The sequence below is a fragment of the Tympanuchus pallidicinctus genome, unplaced genomic scaffold, assembly GCF_026119805.1.
Source record: "Tympanuchus pallidicinctus isolate F22 unplaced genomic scaffold, pur_lepc_1.0 scaffold4, whole genome shotgun sequence".
Taxonomy (NCBI): domain Eukaryota; kingdom Metazoa; phylum Chordata; class Aves; order Galliformes; family Phasianidae; genus Tympanuchus; species Tympanuchus pallidicinctus.
The window spans coordinates 18,578,092-18,593,000 of NW_026294758.1; the positions used below are offsets into that span (position 1 = coordinate 18,578,092).

At 36.3% G+C, this 14,909-nt stretch overlaps 1 protein-coding gene across 2 annotated transcripts in view; it reads right to left on the bottom strand.

Annotated features, from left to right (window-relative positions):
• The window catches only part of GAK (cyclin G associated kinase), a 67,363-nt gene that overhangs the window by 42,188 nt on the left and 10,266 nt on the right, over nt 1-14,909 (bottom strand). For both annotated transcript variants that reach the window (XM_052700352.1, XM_052700351.1), the window contains exons 3-11: nt 14,532-14,591; nt 12,085-12,199; nt 11,527-11,669; nt 8,758-8,883; nt 7,654-7,743; nt 4,399-4,534; nt 3,676-3,788; nt 2,944-3,055; nt 975-1,098 (exon numbers count right to left, since the gene is read on the bottom strand). In XM_052700352.1, the coding sequence (XP_052556312.1) occupies nt 975-1,098; nt 2,944-3,055; nt 3,676-3,788; nt 4,399-4,534; nt 7,654-7,743; nt 8,758-8,883; nt 11,527-11,669; nt 12,085-12,199; nt 14,532-14,591 (1,019 nt within the window). The remainder of the gene's footprint in view (nt 1-974; nt 1,099-2,943; nt 3,056-3,675; nt 3,789-4,398; nt 4,535-7,653; nt 7,744-8,757; nt 8,884-11,526; nt 11,670-12,084; nt 12,200-14,531; nt 14,592-14,909) is intronic.

Sequence of the window (14,909 nt, forward strand, 5' to 3'; positions counted from 1 at the left end):
TGTGACCTTTAAGAAACTGAAGATCTGGCCTTTTTGAGCGCTACATGGAAAGTTCAAAGCAGCACATTAAACACTACGCTCCATGATAGAAAAGCATGTTGCAAATAGAAGATTTCACAGTATTTCCAATTACAAGGTCAAAAAATTTACAACAAAGGAATACAGTAACTTGCCCAAAAGGAGGTTCTAGCTCTATTACTACTCTGACTTACATTCTCACCCAAAAAATTAAGAAAAAGCTTTTTATACTGCATAACACTCCGTAAAAAACTGAAAAAGACAAATCCATATTCTGATCATCATACAGAGCCAACAGAAAACATTTGCCGTGAGTCTGGAAAACTCATTAAAATACATTAAGAACCCAAGAAAACATACATCAAATCAAGACAGTATTCTTTCATGTAATTCAGTGCTAATGAGAAAGGCAGTGTGAAACTTCTCATTTTGCCACAAGTCTCTGCCTTTCATCACCTATACCACACACAGGATTCCATTTGAAAGCTAAACTGGACAGAAGAGCTCATGCGCCATCTCCCCGTAGCTTTTCTTCTCTTTCATTATCTTAAACTTTCACCACTCCATCTTATTCTTTCATTATTCACTCAAACCCTATGTTGTAGCTGAATTTGTTTATTTTGATCCATGATAGTCCCACTCTCATACTCCTCCTCCTAGTTCCAAGTCCCCACCAACTCACATCTCTCAGGTTTTCAGTATGTGCAAAATAGAGCAGACAACATCAAGGAAGGCAGTACTTACAGACAGGTTTTCCCCTCCCAGCAATTTCTTTTCTTTGCTATTGCTTCTTCAGTTTTTGTATTAGAATCGCTCAAAGTCTCTGCAGTAATTATCAGTTGCTAGAACTCATACGTAGAAAATGATTGGGTTGAGTTGCACTATTTCCAGAATAAACTCCTTACTTCTGTAACGTAATTCTTACCAACATTTTTTTTTTTTTTTTTTTTACTCACTTGGCCACAGACTGGATAACTTTAGAAGATGTATCCTTAATATTAGTGAAAAATCGCTCTGTTCCACCCCTCAGAATATCGAAGAACCCTCCATAAGTCTGGTCACATTCCGCAACGGTCAAGCCTAGTGTAGTTGAATAAAAATAATTGTACTTTAAGTCACATCCAAACTAAAGAAAATTGCCCACAAAGCTGTAAAGTGAAAGCATTTACAGGCCAAGCTTTACTGTAAGACTCACGGTATTAAAGACCTCCTTAACCACAAACTACACAAAAAAAAATGACACCTGTGTGGTAAAGAGCTACTAGTAAATCACTTAACAAATCATTTAATTGACTGTATTTAGGAGAAAGCAGAACAAGATTTGTACTGGTGAAGCATTTCTTTCATATTGTTTCTGCAAGAAAACGCTATCTTTTGTTTACTATCAGTCTCAACATGCAATATTTCATCAGCAAGTCAACTTAAGCATCTCCAGAAAAATGACATTTTGAAGCAGGGCTTCAAAAGCAAGGTGACATAAGTTACATTTTAAGCATGCAGTCCCAGCTAGCAACATTCCACCATTAACGGAAAACAGCACTGCATCCTGCACAAAACAAACAGCCAGACAGGATTTTGATTAGAATCACATAATCAGAAGGATTTAAAAGGACCCCTAAAGATCATCAAGTCCAACGCCCTGCTGAAGCAGGTTCCCTAAAGTAAGTTATACTGGTTTCGAATATCTCTGAAGAACGACAACTTCACAGCCTCCCTGGGCAGCCTGTTTCAATGTTTTGTCACCTTCACAGTGAAGACAACTTCCCCTACGCTCGTATGGAACTTCCTGTGTTCCAGTTTGTGCCCACTGCCCCTTGTTCAGTCACCGGGCTCAGCTGAAAAGAGCGTTCCTACTAGGAAGGTATATTTTCCACAGCAATTTATATGCAGATGAAATTATTGCAATAAATATTACCCAACTTTCCTCTTGAGCTTTAATGCCTTCTTACTGTCAATTCAGTATAAGTAATAAAAACAAGAAAAAGTGAATACAATATGAAATATTCCACGGCTGTGTTTTACCTTAATCATAATGTTAAGCTCCAAATTCACATGAAATATATGAAAAGGTGGTTGCTGAGACTGCTTTTTATTACAAAACCAAATGCAAGCAAGCCAATCCAGCTTTCATTTTCTTTACAACACTAAATGCAAGTATTTACAACAAAATGAACCCTATAATACTTACATTTCTAGAAAGAACATGCCAGCTTTTAAATCATCTTGGAAGCATGTTTTGGTTGAGTCAAGTACATACTGTTAGTTTAACTACTGTTTTTCTTCAGATGATGCCACAGCTTCTTCTCACCACTGAAGTTTTTTGGCACAACCCAGCACAATTGTTTCTTAGTTAGCCGGGCTCAAGCCAGCACCAGCAATGGCTGTCTCTGAATATAATGACTGTAGTGTCAGTAAACTGCTCAGCGACTTCCACCACATGTACTAAAGTTTTCATTACAGCACTTCTCAAAGGATTTTCAGCAGTTAAATCTTAAGCTCTCACTTTTCAGTGAACACAAATATCATATGTCTCGCTGAATTGGAAAGTTTAGTTTATAGTGAATTCTTTTTATTCTTTTTTTTTTTTTTTTTTTTTTGCTATAATTCTTACAGCTCATTTGATCAGCCACTGTCATAAAACTTTAGTTCATCCCAAATTCCTCCCCATCTACAGGTTAATAACACATTTTGGCTTCAATTATTTTACAAAGAAAACCAGATTTTATTTTCCCAGCAACAAACTATTTGTGTTAGCAACATACAACCAAACTCTAAGGAAAAAGAATACAAAAGCTTAGAAAGACCAATAATAGACCAATAAAGACCAATAGTCGGTATTTGTGCAAAATGTTTAAAATACCTAAATTCTTTCCCCAAATACAAAATATGCAATTGGTGCACTGAGATGCCTTTTTTTGCACATACCTGCATTGTACATATTGTTGAGCTGTCCTGCAGGCTTGGAGCTCTGTGAAACAGAGGTCACAGATATTCGAGGCTGAGCATTGTTTCCATAGCCTCCATTTTGTTCCAAGAGCTGTGGAGATTAATAACCACTGAAGATTTTCTTCTTCATTTAGCCACTGAAGATTTTCTTCTTCATTTAGCCAACTCATAAAAATCAACTAACAAAGTGTAACTTGGTGAGAACAACCATGCAACCAATTTCTTAGGCTCCGGAGAAAGCCAGGCAGCTCAACTACGCTACTCATACTCAGTTTCACTGTAGTCTAAATAAAGCATCAAACAAGAGACACTCCAGAGAGCCTCCTTGCAAGAGGGTTTAAGTTAATGAAGACAGAGCCTTCACATATTGGAGTTTCTTGTGCACATTAATTATGATTGAATACAGCATGTTGAACAGAGCACTTGCCTCCTAAAGAATGATTTAGGAACAAGACATTTTCATCAATACGCAGTAAGAATTGCAACTAGTTTATTTTAATGTCATGTAAATTCTGTGCTGTTGGGTTTTTTTAAGTGTATTTTTTAAAGGCTAGATTTAAGTCATACAGATCTATTCAATTTCAAAAGAAGGCAGTGTGAAGTTTTCGAAAGACTGAGAAATGGAGGGCCTGCACTGACATTTATTTCTAAGCTCACATCAGATAAGTAATGAGACCTACTCAATAATACTCTTTCGTAAGATTCCTTTACCTCCGTGATGGGGGATTTAGGATTCACATTCCTAGCTGCTGCAATCTCCTGCAGCTGATTCACAAGTTCAGTGATTGACAATCTCTCCTCTGGGTTCACCTTCAAAGTGGAGCCTAAAAAACATGGTTCAGACAATGTAACAGATGTCCTTCTGAGGCCTTCTTCCAGCAGAGATAACTTCTTCACTGCAGCCTCAAATATACAGAACAGTGTACAGCAAATACTAAACTCATACAAAAGTATCACTGTTTTAAGAAGTTACCTTCAAGAAATACCTTTAGGGTTAAGAATACATCACAGAACATACTTCAGGGGTGCATTCATAAACATCCTCAAAAGTAATGCTGTATTTAAGTTGTTGGAGCTGGAATCATATTTCCAGCACTGCAACTGAAGGTTTTGGTAAACTATTTAAACGCTAAGGGAAAAGGTATTTCTAAAGCAAATTCAAAGAAATGAGTCAAAACACTTGTCATTCCTACAATACGCCTCAAGCCCAAAGCATGATAGGTGACAGCTCTAAAGTACAGAAGTTTAATTTGAAGGCTTGCTTTGTCTTTAATTATAGATCAAAATTTTGAATAAAATGAGAAGTTGTAATAGTTATCCTTTTCACTACAGAGTAGTTAAGTAGAAGTCAGTAAGATTTAATTCCTAGAAATATAATGCAAGCACAAAGTTGCATCAATAAAAACACTGAACTAAATAACATGATAAACTTACGGATGAGATCATGAAACACAGAGTAGCGGGTGTCGTTCTGTGGAATGGCGTATTTTCCATTGACTATGCGAAGTTTAGCTCCATCTTCAAAGGGGTGTTGTCTAAAGCATAGCAGGTACAGGATACAGCCCAAAGCCTAAAAAGAGATAAAGGCAGAAGTATTTAATTCAGGCAGTGATAATTAAAACTGAAATTCAGATTGTGATTAGGCTTCCTAGTACTGCTTGCAAGTCACAGGTTTCAATCATCAACTGTTGACTCATGGAACCCTTTACATATTTGCAGTACTTTCAAGATCAGCTTCAGACTCCTTCTGAAATAGTCTTGGTGTTACTCTGAGGAGAGAAACAGTGAAACATTCACTTGACTTGTCAGTTAGAGCACTCCAACTACCAAAGTTGCCTCTAAATAAGATTGTGATTTCTTTTTTCCCCTTCAGTACAGTTTTCAGATGTAAGAATTCTCGTATTGATATGTTTTTAAAAATCATACGTCCATTTTACAAATTTTGCCACATATATCAAAGTGAATACTTGAAACATTGAGCATGTTCAAGAATCGTAGAATCATTACGGTTGGAAAAGATCTCCAAGATCATGTAAGTCCAACCCTGCACCTACCACTAATCTTGCCCACAAAACTATGTCTCTAAGTACCATATCTACAAGTTTCTTGAACACCTCCAGGGACGGCGACTCAGTCACCTCCATGGGCAGCCTATTGCAATGCCTCTAATACTCTTTTTGATAAGATTTTTTTTTTTTAATTTTCAATCTGAACCTCCCCTGGTACAACTTGAGGGCATTCCCTCTAGTGTGATCACTTATCTGGCAGAAGAAGCCAACCTCCACCTTTTAGACAACTGTAGAGTGCAATAGCATCTCCCCTGAGCACCCTCTTCTTCAGACTCAACAATCCCAGTTCCCTCAGCCAATCTCATAGGACTTGTGCTTTAGGCTCCTCACAGCTTCATGCCCTTTCTTTCACACCTAACAAATTCAAAGTAGACTGGCAGGCAAAAAAGAAATATAAACTGAGTGGGGGGGAAAAAAAAAAAAAAAAGCCTTGTAATTATCTCACCATAGCAAGTCTTAAATCTCACAACAAAGGCATCCTGACTCACTCGAAAGGAAGAAAGCTCACTGAACCTGGGGACACTGCCATTAATTAATACTGACTCTCAGCAGAAAGAACTGCCACAAATTGAAAAGAGGAAATAGTAAAAGAAAATGATTTCCTTCAGTGAAGTTGTTTCATTTGGTTGGTTTTGTTTTGTGATGGGTTTTTTTTTGGTTTGGTCATTTTTTGGAGGGGGAACAAATTTTTTGAAACAAATCAAGATACTGTTATTTACTATTTACTATTATTTAATTATCCCTCAGACCGCTTCAGGAAATAAGAGATACTTTAAAATTACTATAAAAATAAAATACTATAAAAATAAAATTATACAACCTTTATTATATAAAGGTTTTATACTATAGTTGCATGAATAAAAGAGTCCAAATTCTGGAAAAAAAAAAAAAAAAAAAAAAACTTATGAAAACTACAGATATTAAAAAAGCAAGACCTGGAAGATGCCTTACATAGCCTAGAAAAGTCTCCTAGCAGAACCAGAGATTGAAATTTTACTCCTTAGTAAGGAGCCCATTCACATTTCCAAAAGCTTTACTAATGGAAACATACGAAGCAGCTTGCAAGCAAAGGATAATTTCAACACAGAAAAATATTTATGACAAGACTCATTTCTGTAGAATTGAGTTTAATTTCAGTTCAAGAAATGACATTAAATAAGTGCAATTAATACCTGCCTCAACTTTTAATTTCTTTCTAGTTAATGTGTTTATTTTCAGAAAATCTTCAGACTTCAGTAGGAAATACACACACACACACACACACACACACACACACACACACACAAAAAACACCAGACTGAGTCTGAAAACATAATCTACTAAGTACCTAATCACAATCCATGTAGCTGGTAACTAATACTTCTTCCACACTATTGTTTTAAGCACAGCATTTCTTCTGCCTTCATGCTTTTAAGCTCACACTATAAGTAACCATGAATGTTACCATACCTACATGCTTCTTCCTTGGAAAAGCTATCATTCAGCTCGCTAACAACAAACTACAGATCAGTCACACTTTGAGACAGCTATATAATACTGCAAAATTCAGTGCACGTTTTCACTGAAACCAGAATGCAAAGATAAAAAAAAAACAACACAGAACAAGTTCCAAAGAGATCATGATAAATGCAACAGACCTTCCAAAGACATAGTAGAAGACAACCAGCATGTTAATACCAACAGATTCAGTTAATTTAAACAAAAGAAATGCATCTGCTCTTTTCAGTAAGGCTTTTGTTAATTGATGTTCTTGCTGTGTTTAATTGGATGTAATCTTTGTTGAGATTGTCAGCTTTTAAGGCATATGAAATGACCAAGTTGTCAGAAAAGCTTTTGTTTTTTTTCACCTGGTACATAAAAAAATAAATCACTGATGGATTAGATGTTAAATCTTAAGCTAAGAAACTGAATGAAGTTCTGAAATCCCAGCTGAAATCTGAAGAGCCTGTTACTACAATTTCTCAGTTTGAACTTCTGACACATGCCAGATACAGATACAGTTGAAGAACTTGACACTATATCTTTAAAAAGACATCCAATAAACTAAAAGATTCCTAAATGCAAAGTTACTGGGTAGTATCTCTGTACTGCAGCAGTATTGCATAACTAGAATGTAAAAGATTTAAGACTTACAACAGCCTTCTCAGTGAACATTGACAGTTCATGTTCTTTGCTACACAAAACATGAACAATCCAACTTTATTGATATCTTAACTACACAGATGCAAAACCTAGATGTAATCAGTTTTAAAACAATTTAGCAATAGGTTGTCCAAGGATTACATGCATAGCATAAAAAGAAAAATCAAATTAAAAGAATCTTAGAGACTTCATAGCAGTAAGTTCCCCCAAAGCAATAGTTCTATGGAATATAGAAGAAAGTTAATTATTGCTTTTCACAGTGGAAGACAAGCTAGAACTGTGGGGGAAAAAAAACAAAACACATGAATTCAATATCTCACTACTTGAATATTTCAACACATTGTTCACGCTACTTAAGTTGGTTTTGACAAACAGTTTAACCCACACTTATTTTGTGTTTTTTACAAAAGTGAAATGCAAACTGCAAAACCAGTTTAATTATGAGCCCAAGCCATTACGATACAAAAGAATTTCTTACCCAAATGTCCTGCTTTTCACTGATTGGAAAATTAGAATATAAATCTATCATCTCTGGTGTCCTGTACATCGGTGTTGTATTCCTGGTGATCTGCAGAAGACAGAATCTCTTGAAGCAGAAACTTGAACAAACTCTAACGACATTCAGCAAAGGAAACAGAAAGCTACCTATTCTGTGTGGACAGTTCATTTTGAAGTTTCAGATTTGTCAACTGTCAACGAAGACACCATTAACTGAGTCATGGACTAGTCACAAGGGCTTTCATAGAACAACGGGTAAAGGTTGAAGGACTCAGAATAAAACTAATCTTCAAGAATCTTTCCATAACACAGAAGATTTAAAATGGAGATGAATACAAATCAAGAAAATCAGCAACAAAACAGGAAGCGAATTCATGCTCCAGTACATATCTCTTGTTTCCTCATCACACTGACAGCATATAGACAAAATCAAATATTTACATGTGTTACAAGGATCCACTGAGATAAGACTTTTTTTTTTTGCATACACTATATAAAGCAATGGTACATAATTACCTTTCCTTCTCTGGAAACCAATGGATTACTCTACAATGGCAAAGGTTTCCAAAACAGTGGAAGGTTAAAAGAGGCATGATATCAGAGGCTGTATTCATGAATTTTAAATGCCAGTGTATTTCATCATACTTAAAGTCTAAGACCAGTTGATGGATTATATTGGATTTACCAGCATTGCTCTCGCCTCAAAACTAAGAACAAGTGCACTTTGAAAAACCAAATGCATGTTTAACATCATCACTGTAGTTCTGGGAGCAGAGCAATACTGCCTGTTTTTAAGGGACAGACAACGTTCAACACCCTGTTTTGACTGCAATTAGAAGAAACTCTTTTAATCTGGTATTCCCCTATCAGATTACAGAATGGACACTACTCGAGCTGAAGCAGTGGTTACAGGCAGCTAGAGAAAACAAGCAGTGTTAACTGCAAGCCAGTTAAAATGAACTCCAGCAACATAAATAGCCCTACAAGAATCTTCACTTGTCCTAGAAGTTACACAAACTAAGAGCAGATTATTAACAGAAAATGAAGTCTACTGTCAACATCAACAACGATAAGATATTCTTACCTCTTCTTCAACCAGTGCTCTCTTTTGTGCAGACCAGCTGTAGTCAGGATAATAAGCTACTGTTGTAGCACTACCAAAGTCACAAAGTTTAATCGTTCCTTGGTTACTAATAAGCAAGTTCTCCACCTTAAAAAAAGAGGTAGAACAAAATGAAAATACCTCTTTTTGAAGGGTAAAACACGTGATTCAAATATCAAATCATGTGTGCATATACACACGCAAAAATATTTCACTACAGTCTATTTCTTTGTTCACAAGTAAATAAAAATTTCAAACAACAATAAGTTCAATGTATGTGGCAGCAATACAGACAATCTTTAGGAGGAATCATGAAACAAGTGATCCAAATAACAAATGGACATCCAAGGAACAGGAAATAAACCCAAGGGGAAAAAAAACACATATTAGTGTCAGAGAATACATTAGCACTTCCAAGAGGCCACTTGTATATGCAGCATCTTGAAATCCAAACGTTTTCATCTATAAAACTGAACACTGTTAATGCCATTGTAGTGGAACAATGGTTAGGACCACTGTAGATAAAAAAAAAAAAGTAATAGAAAAGAAACGGGCTGCAAGGAGATGCCTAGAAAGATGCAGCCATGACTTTTTAAGGAAACAGAAACCAGCTATTTGAGAACTATGTGCTGCCTGAACATTTAACTGGCCCTTTTCTTCTTAGTAATCCAGCCGCCTTAGGTGGCTCTGTGAAACTGGGATGAAAATTAGAAGAGAATAGAAGAGTGGGTCCAGAGTAGGTGTATTATAAGGTCAAAACAACAAAAGAGCTGGAAAAGAACTTGCATTTCTACATAAAGACAAGAAAGGGAATGCATGCGCCTTTTAATTTTTCCAACATTAAAGTATCAAACTTCAGATAGCCAGATCTGGCTTCCCTTTCCCCACTGACACTACTACATTTCTGGATGTCCTTCCTCAACACCTCAGCTTTCAGAACTATCCTTTCTCAGATGTGCTCCTTCTTCCACCATAAAGTCTTTTTTGACTACCCCCAGGATTATGCTGAGCTGGTTGTATCTATCTCAACAAGTAAACTGAATTCTTTTCTGTTGAAAAACATTTCCTTACTTCTCTGCACAATAGGAAGGGCAGGCGATGACAAGAGGTAATGGCTTCAAACTAAAAGATGGAGATTTAGATGAAATGTTAGGAAGAAATTCTTTACTCAGGGAATGGTGAAGCACTGGCACAGGCTGCCCAGAGTAGCTGTGGATGCCCCATACTCAGGGGGTGTACAAGGGCAGATTGGATGGTGCTTTGAGCAACGTGATCTACCAAAAGGTATCCCTGCCCAAGACAGTGAGGTCAAAATTAGAAGTTCGTTAAGTTCTCTTCCAATTCAAAGCATTCCTTGATTCTGTGATTCAATATCAAACATACCTTAAATAATAGAAGGACTTATAGTATCACCGAAGGAAAAAAATTAAAAAAACAAAATTAAGGCTTTTGTGAGCTTATGTCTTGTTCTGTGCTTTGAAGTTTGCTAGTAATTTAGAATATTTCAGCTGGTTGTTATGGTCTCTGCTACACAGACTAGCTGTAAAGTTCAAGTTCTGATAATTGAAATATCAGATAAACACTGACAGCTTATCAATCACACTAGCTTGGAATTTTTCCAAAGCAGAAACTACCTGGATTTTTACAATGCTGCACACACCCATTCTAAGTGCAAAGGTTTTCAGGCAAAAATGAATGGACAAACAAGAGAAGAACACCAAGAACACAGAAAGTGACATTTCTATACAAAGTTGAACTTTAAGCTGTACTGCAGAAACTTCACTAATACCCTAATACTTTTGGTCCAAATAATCTAGAAAACCTTCTTGGATTCCAGCTTCTCTCCTAAAAAATACACTGCCATCACAGACCTCATTTGAAAGTAAGGTCAAAACTTTGATCTACAATTTTTTTTTTATGCTGCTGACTGCTTTCCAGAAAACACAGCATAGCTAAGTGAACTCTATCTGATACTTGATTATACAGGTCCTTGCCCAACTATCAACTAACTTGGGTCTAATTAAGGTCCCAACATCTATCATTTCCTCTTGCTCTACAGCCTCTAATACAAAGCCAACAGGAAATAAAACTGTTGCCTCTTTCTATTTTATATCTGACAAGATCATCTCTTGATTAAAAAAACTGGTCAAACATAGCACTGGCTCAGCTATAAAACAGTTGAGATAAAAAAAGCATTTCTCACAGAGGTAAAAAAAATTCATATTTATTAGTAACTACTAATAATACTTTTAGAGAGAAAATAGGTACCTCCTCTGTTCATAGACATAAAAGACTTCAGCAAAGTATACAAAATTTTATTCTACAAAGTATTACCAAAGAAGTTTAATGCAGACTTGGTTAAAATCTCTTACTTAAGATTACCTACAAGACTGCTTGCCAGCACTGAGCAATTTTCCTTAGCAAAACTACAAATCATACTATAACTCTAGTTACTTTTTAATCAAAAAACCACTCTAGTTCAACTTCATCAGCAAACCATGTTGTGTGACATCTGTCATCTTATTTAGGTTGAGTACAATACGTTCTAACACCACATACACAAGAAAAAATGCTTAAAAAGATTAAAGCATTTTGGTGAAATTCACTATACAGTAATGTCAGCAACACAATCTATCTAAACACTATATGCACATATACATACTTTCAAGATTGCCCACTGTAGTCAATCAACAGCCTAAACACCAGCTTTACAGGCTCTTTCTGCTATTTAAAAACTCTGTATTTAAATACCTTTAAATCTCTATGGATAATAGGTGGCTTCTGTTTATGCATATGCTGCACTGCTCGGCAGGTCTGATAAAAGATCTTCAGAACTGTGTCACAGGAGATTGGCCCTTTGGGTTCCACTTTCTTTAAGAATTCCACCAGTTGTCCTGGAGAAAAATCAAACAAATTTACATAAGCACATGCAAAATACCATACATTCTGAAAGCTTGTCACATATAAAGAAACTCTCATCAACAAAGAAGACTTAAAGTATTGAGTTGTAGACAGATATTCTGAAAGTGACAAACCCATGAAGGCTGCCAAAGAAAACAACACTCCCAGGAAATACTCTCCTGCTGTCCCTTCCATGACTAGTCTCAAATACTAAGACGTTCACAGTTATTACATATTTATGATAAAATTTAATTCCCTGAAAGAACATAATGGTCCAGTTATGAAGGTGAACACTAGTTTCATCTGATTAACTTTAAGAGGGTTTTCAGAACTTCTATGCTCTGAAGTAACCTGTGAAAAACAGCTTTAAAAACAACATGCAGTGCTAAGAAAAGAAATAATACTTACCTTTACACAATTCTGTAAGCAGAAGGAACTCTCCTTGTCCTGTGTCTGATTCTTCTTTCCCTATAGATGCAGCAGAGCAGAACTGGACAATGTTGGGGTGACCTGAAAGTTTTTTCTAGAGACAAAGTGTTCAAGGAAGAAAACTGCCAAGATAGTTTTGTATACAGCAGTTCACAGGCAGCTCATTTGAAATGTTAGCTCAACCCAGATATCATTATAGCTGGACTTACAGTACTCAGCAGAACAAGTAAATTCATGTCCAACTGCAGAAACTGACTTCAAGGCAAGCCACTAAGGTAACATGCAGGAAGTTAAAATAAAACATTTCAAAAATACCCTTGTGATTAAGGCTGCAAGGAAACTAGACTTTGTAACACATCTAAGTATTTCTCTTTCTTTTCAACAATGACTGTAAGACATCAACGCATGGGTGGGAAGGAATGCTGCTCTAGCTAGCTGATCTAGAAAGACCTATTGCATCAAACCCTGCTTTTTCACAGAAAGTTGCTCCCAAAGTTATGCCTCCTGTTTATTTCAATGGAAGTGGCAACAAAGAGCACAATATTTCACAGAGCAAATTCTCAGCTACAAAATAATTTTTCAGAAGTCATCACCATTAGTCATCACATGCCAGCAATAAAAACGAGCCTGCATGCCACACTGCAAAAATCTGCACCAGTGGAGATGGCCCACTGCCAAAACACACCACCACCAAAGCTTCACTGCATGACATCCAATGTTTGGTCTCCATAAACATTCAGCAAGCATTGATGAATGTCAGCAGGTACCCCTTTTTCCTCAAGAAATTCAAAGACACCACTCCATCCATACTCTCTTGTCAGACTGCCCCTCTTACCAGTTGTCACATAGCAATGACATCTAATGGAACATCAGAGAGAAAGTTCTACTATCACATTGCTAACAGCCACTTCTGATGCCACGGACCCACAGCACGCAATAGGAAGCATTACTTCCAGAGCAGCCCTCATAACTTCACAATGCTTAATTCAAAGACAGCACAATAAACTTCACTAATAAACAAAAGCTAAAAAAAAAAAAAAAAAAAAAAAAAAAAGAATTTTAATTCAAACTACAACCTTCATCATTTTTTCACTAGTTGCTCAAAAATTTAAATTATCAGTTTTTAATGTATGGTAAAGGGAAAAAAAACGTATAAGTGAGCTCAAGGGAGGTTTACACACATCATGCCCATATGGGTTGGTCCTACGTGCACTACATCAGCCAAACACTGAGAACTACACCCATATGACAAACAGTGTTTACAAGCTGCATTCACCAAATCTAGAAAAAAGAAAAAAAGATGACCTAAGAGCAACAAACGTGTAAAACAAAGGACAAGACGAATTCACCATTTAGAATGAACACAAATGTTTTTAGTTCTTAATCTTTTTTTTTTTTTTTTTTTTTTTTTTTAAATCATGTTTCTTTTCAGATCTCTCTGCTCAGAGCTGTAGGAAGTACTTTCATTTCAGTTGTATCTCAAAGCGAGCAACTGTTAGCCCTATTAAAATATTTACACAACATGATCAAGTAAGCTGTGAAAAGACATCCAAGGCATTATAAGTTATTCCTGGAAAGATGTAATCAGAGCAGCTAGAAAACATACAGAATTAGGATATTCAGTACTTGAATGTACCCCGTTTAAGGTTTTGATAAATACTGATAACCACACAAAAACATCTGAACAGCTTAAGATCAGTGGTTTTGCTTGCTAATCCTATTGCAATTGAATACTCAGTGGTAGCCAAAAAACAGGAGCATTAATACAGTTATTCAATCATTCTTGAAACAAACAAAGGGTCTTAGAGTAGATGCTGGGGTGCAAGTCCTGACTTTACTTAAAGCCAAACACTGAAAGCGTTATTTTGACATTAAAACACGAGATAACATGACACATTACTAGCTGACATCACAAAGTGAAAACTGTCAAACACACTGACAGTACAGCTTCTGCTTTCTGCTGCATATAACTCTACCAAAATTCCTTTCAGATACTTAGTACTATTTTTAAAACCAAGTGTATCGGAGGCAGAAACTATATTACACTGACAGTAAAAGCAACATTCTGAGTCCTCCCCCCCCAAAAAAACCAACCAGTAAATCCAGTGCATATGAGAGAAATCTCATTAAGATTTGAATATCATTTTAAATGAAGCCCTAATGAGAAATATTATTTTCTGGTAGACAGAGTGCATGACAAAGCCTACAGCGGCTACTAAAACCACCCGCACACATTAAATTTCTGCAGTTTGAGGAACTGAGCTTGCTGGAAAGTCACCATCAGGTTCATCCCAGACCGAAACTCTTGTCTTCCTTAAATGTCAGTACTCCTAAGCAGCGTAAGGCATGGTAGAAACCTGTGGACAGTCTCTTAGAAATGTTTGATAATTAAATCAAAACATTTAAATACATTCAGAAAAGGATACCATAAAACAAACTTCCTGAATGATAGCTTTGTTCTTTTCTTCCTCATTGGATAACAACCGCTGTCAGAAAACAGAATATTTTGAAAAATGTATGTATTAAAACTTACAGAAAAGTAACACACTGATTTTACATACTTTTTTTTAAGAACACAAAGGATCAGACAGTCAAAAAGCCTGAAGGAAATGCAACAGGACAGTAGGCAAAATATTACTGCACTGGGACAGACTACTACAAATGTAATGTTCAGTTTTCCAACCATCTGTTCTGTTAATGCCTAGGGACAAGTGAGCAGTGCTAACCTCTGCCACTTAGAAAGGAACTGCTCTGAGTTATCTGTTGTATGAAGCATTCAAGTCTCCTGGTTCCATCATTATGCA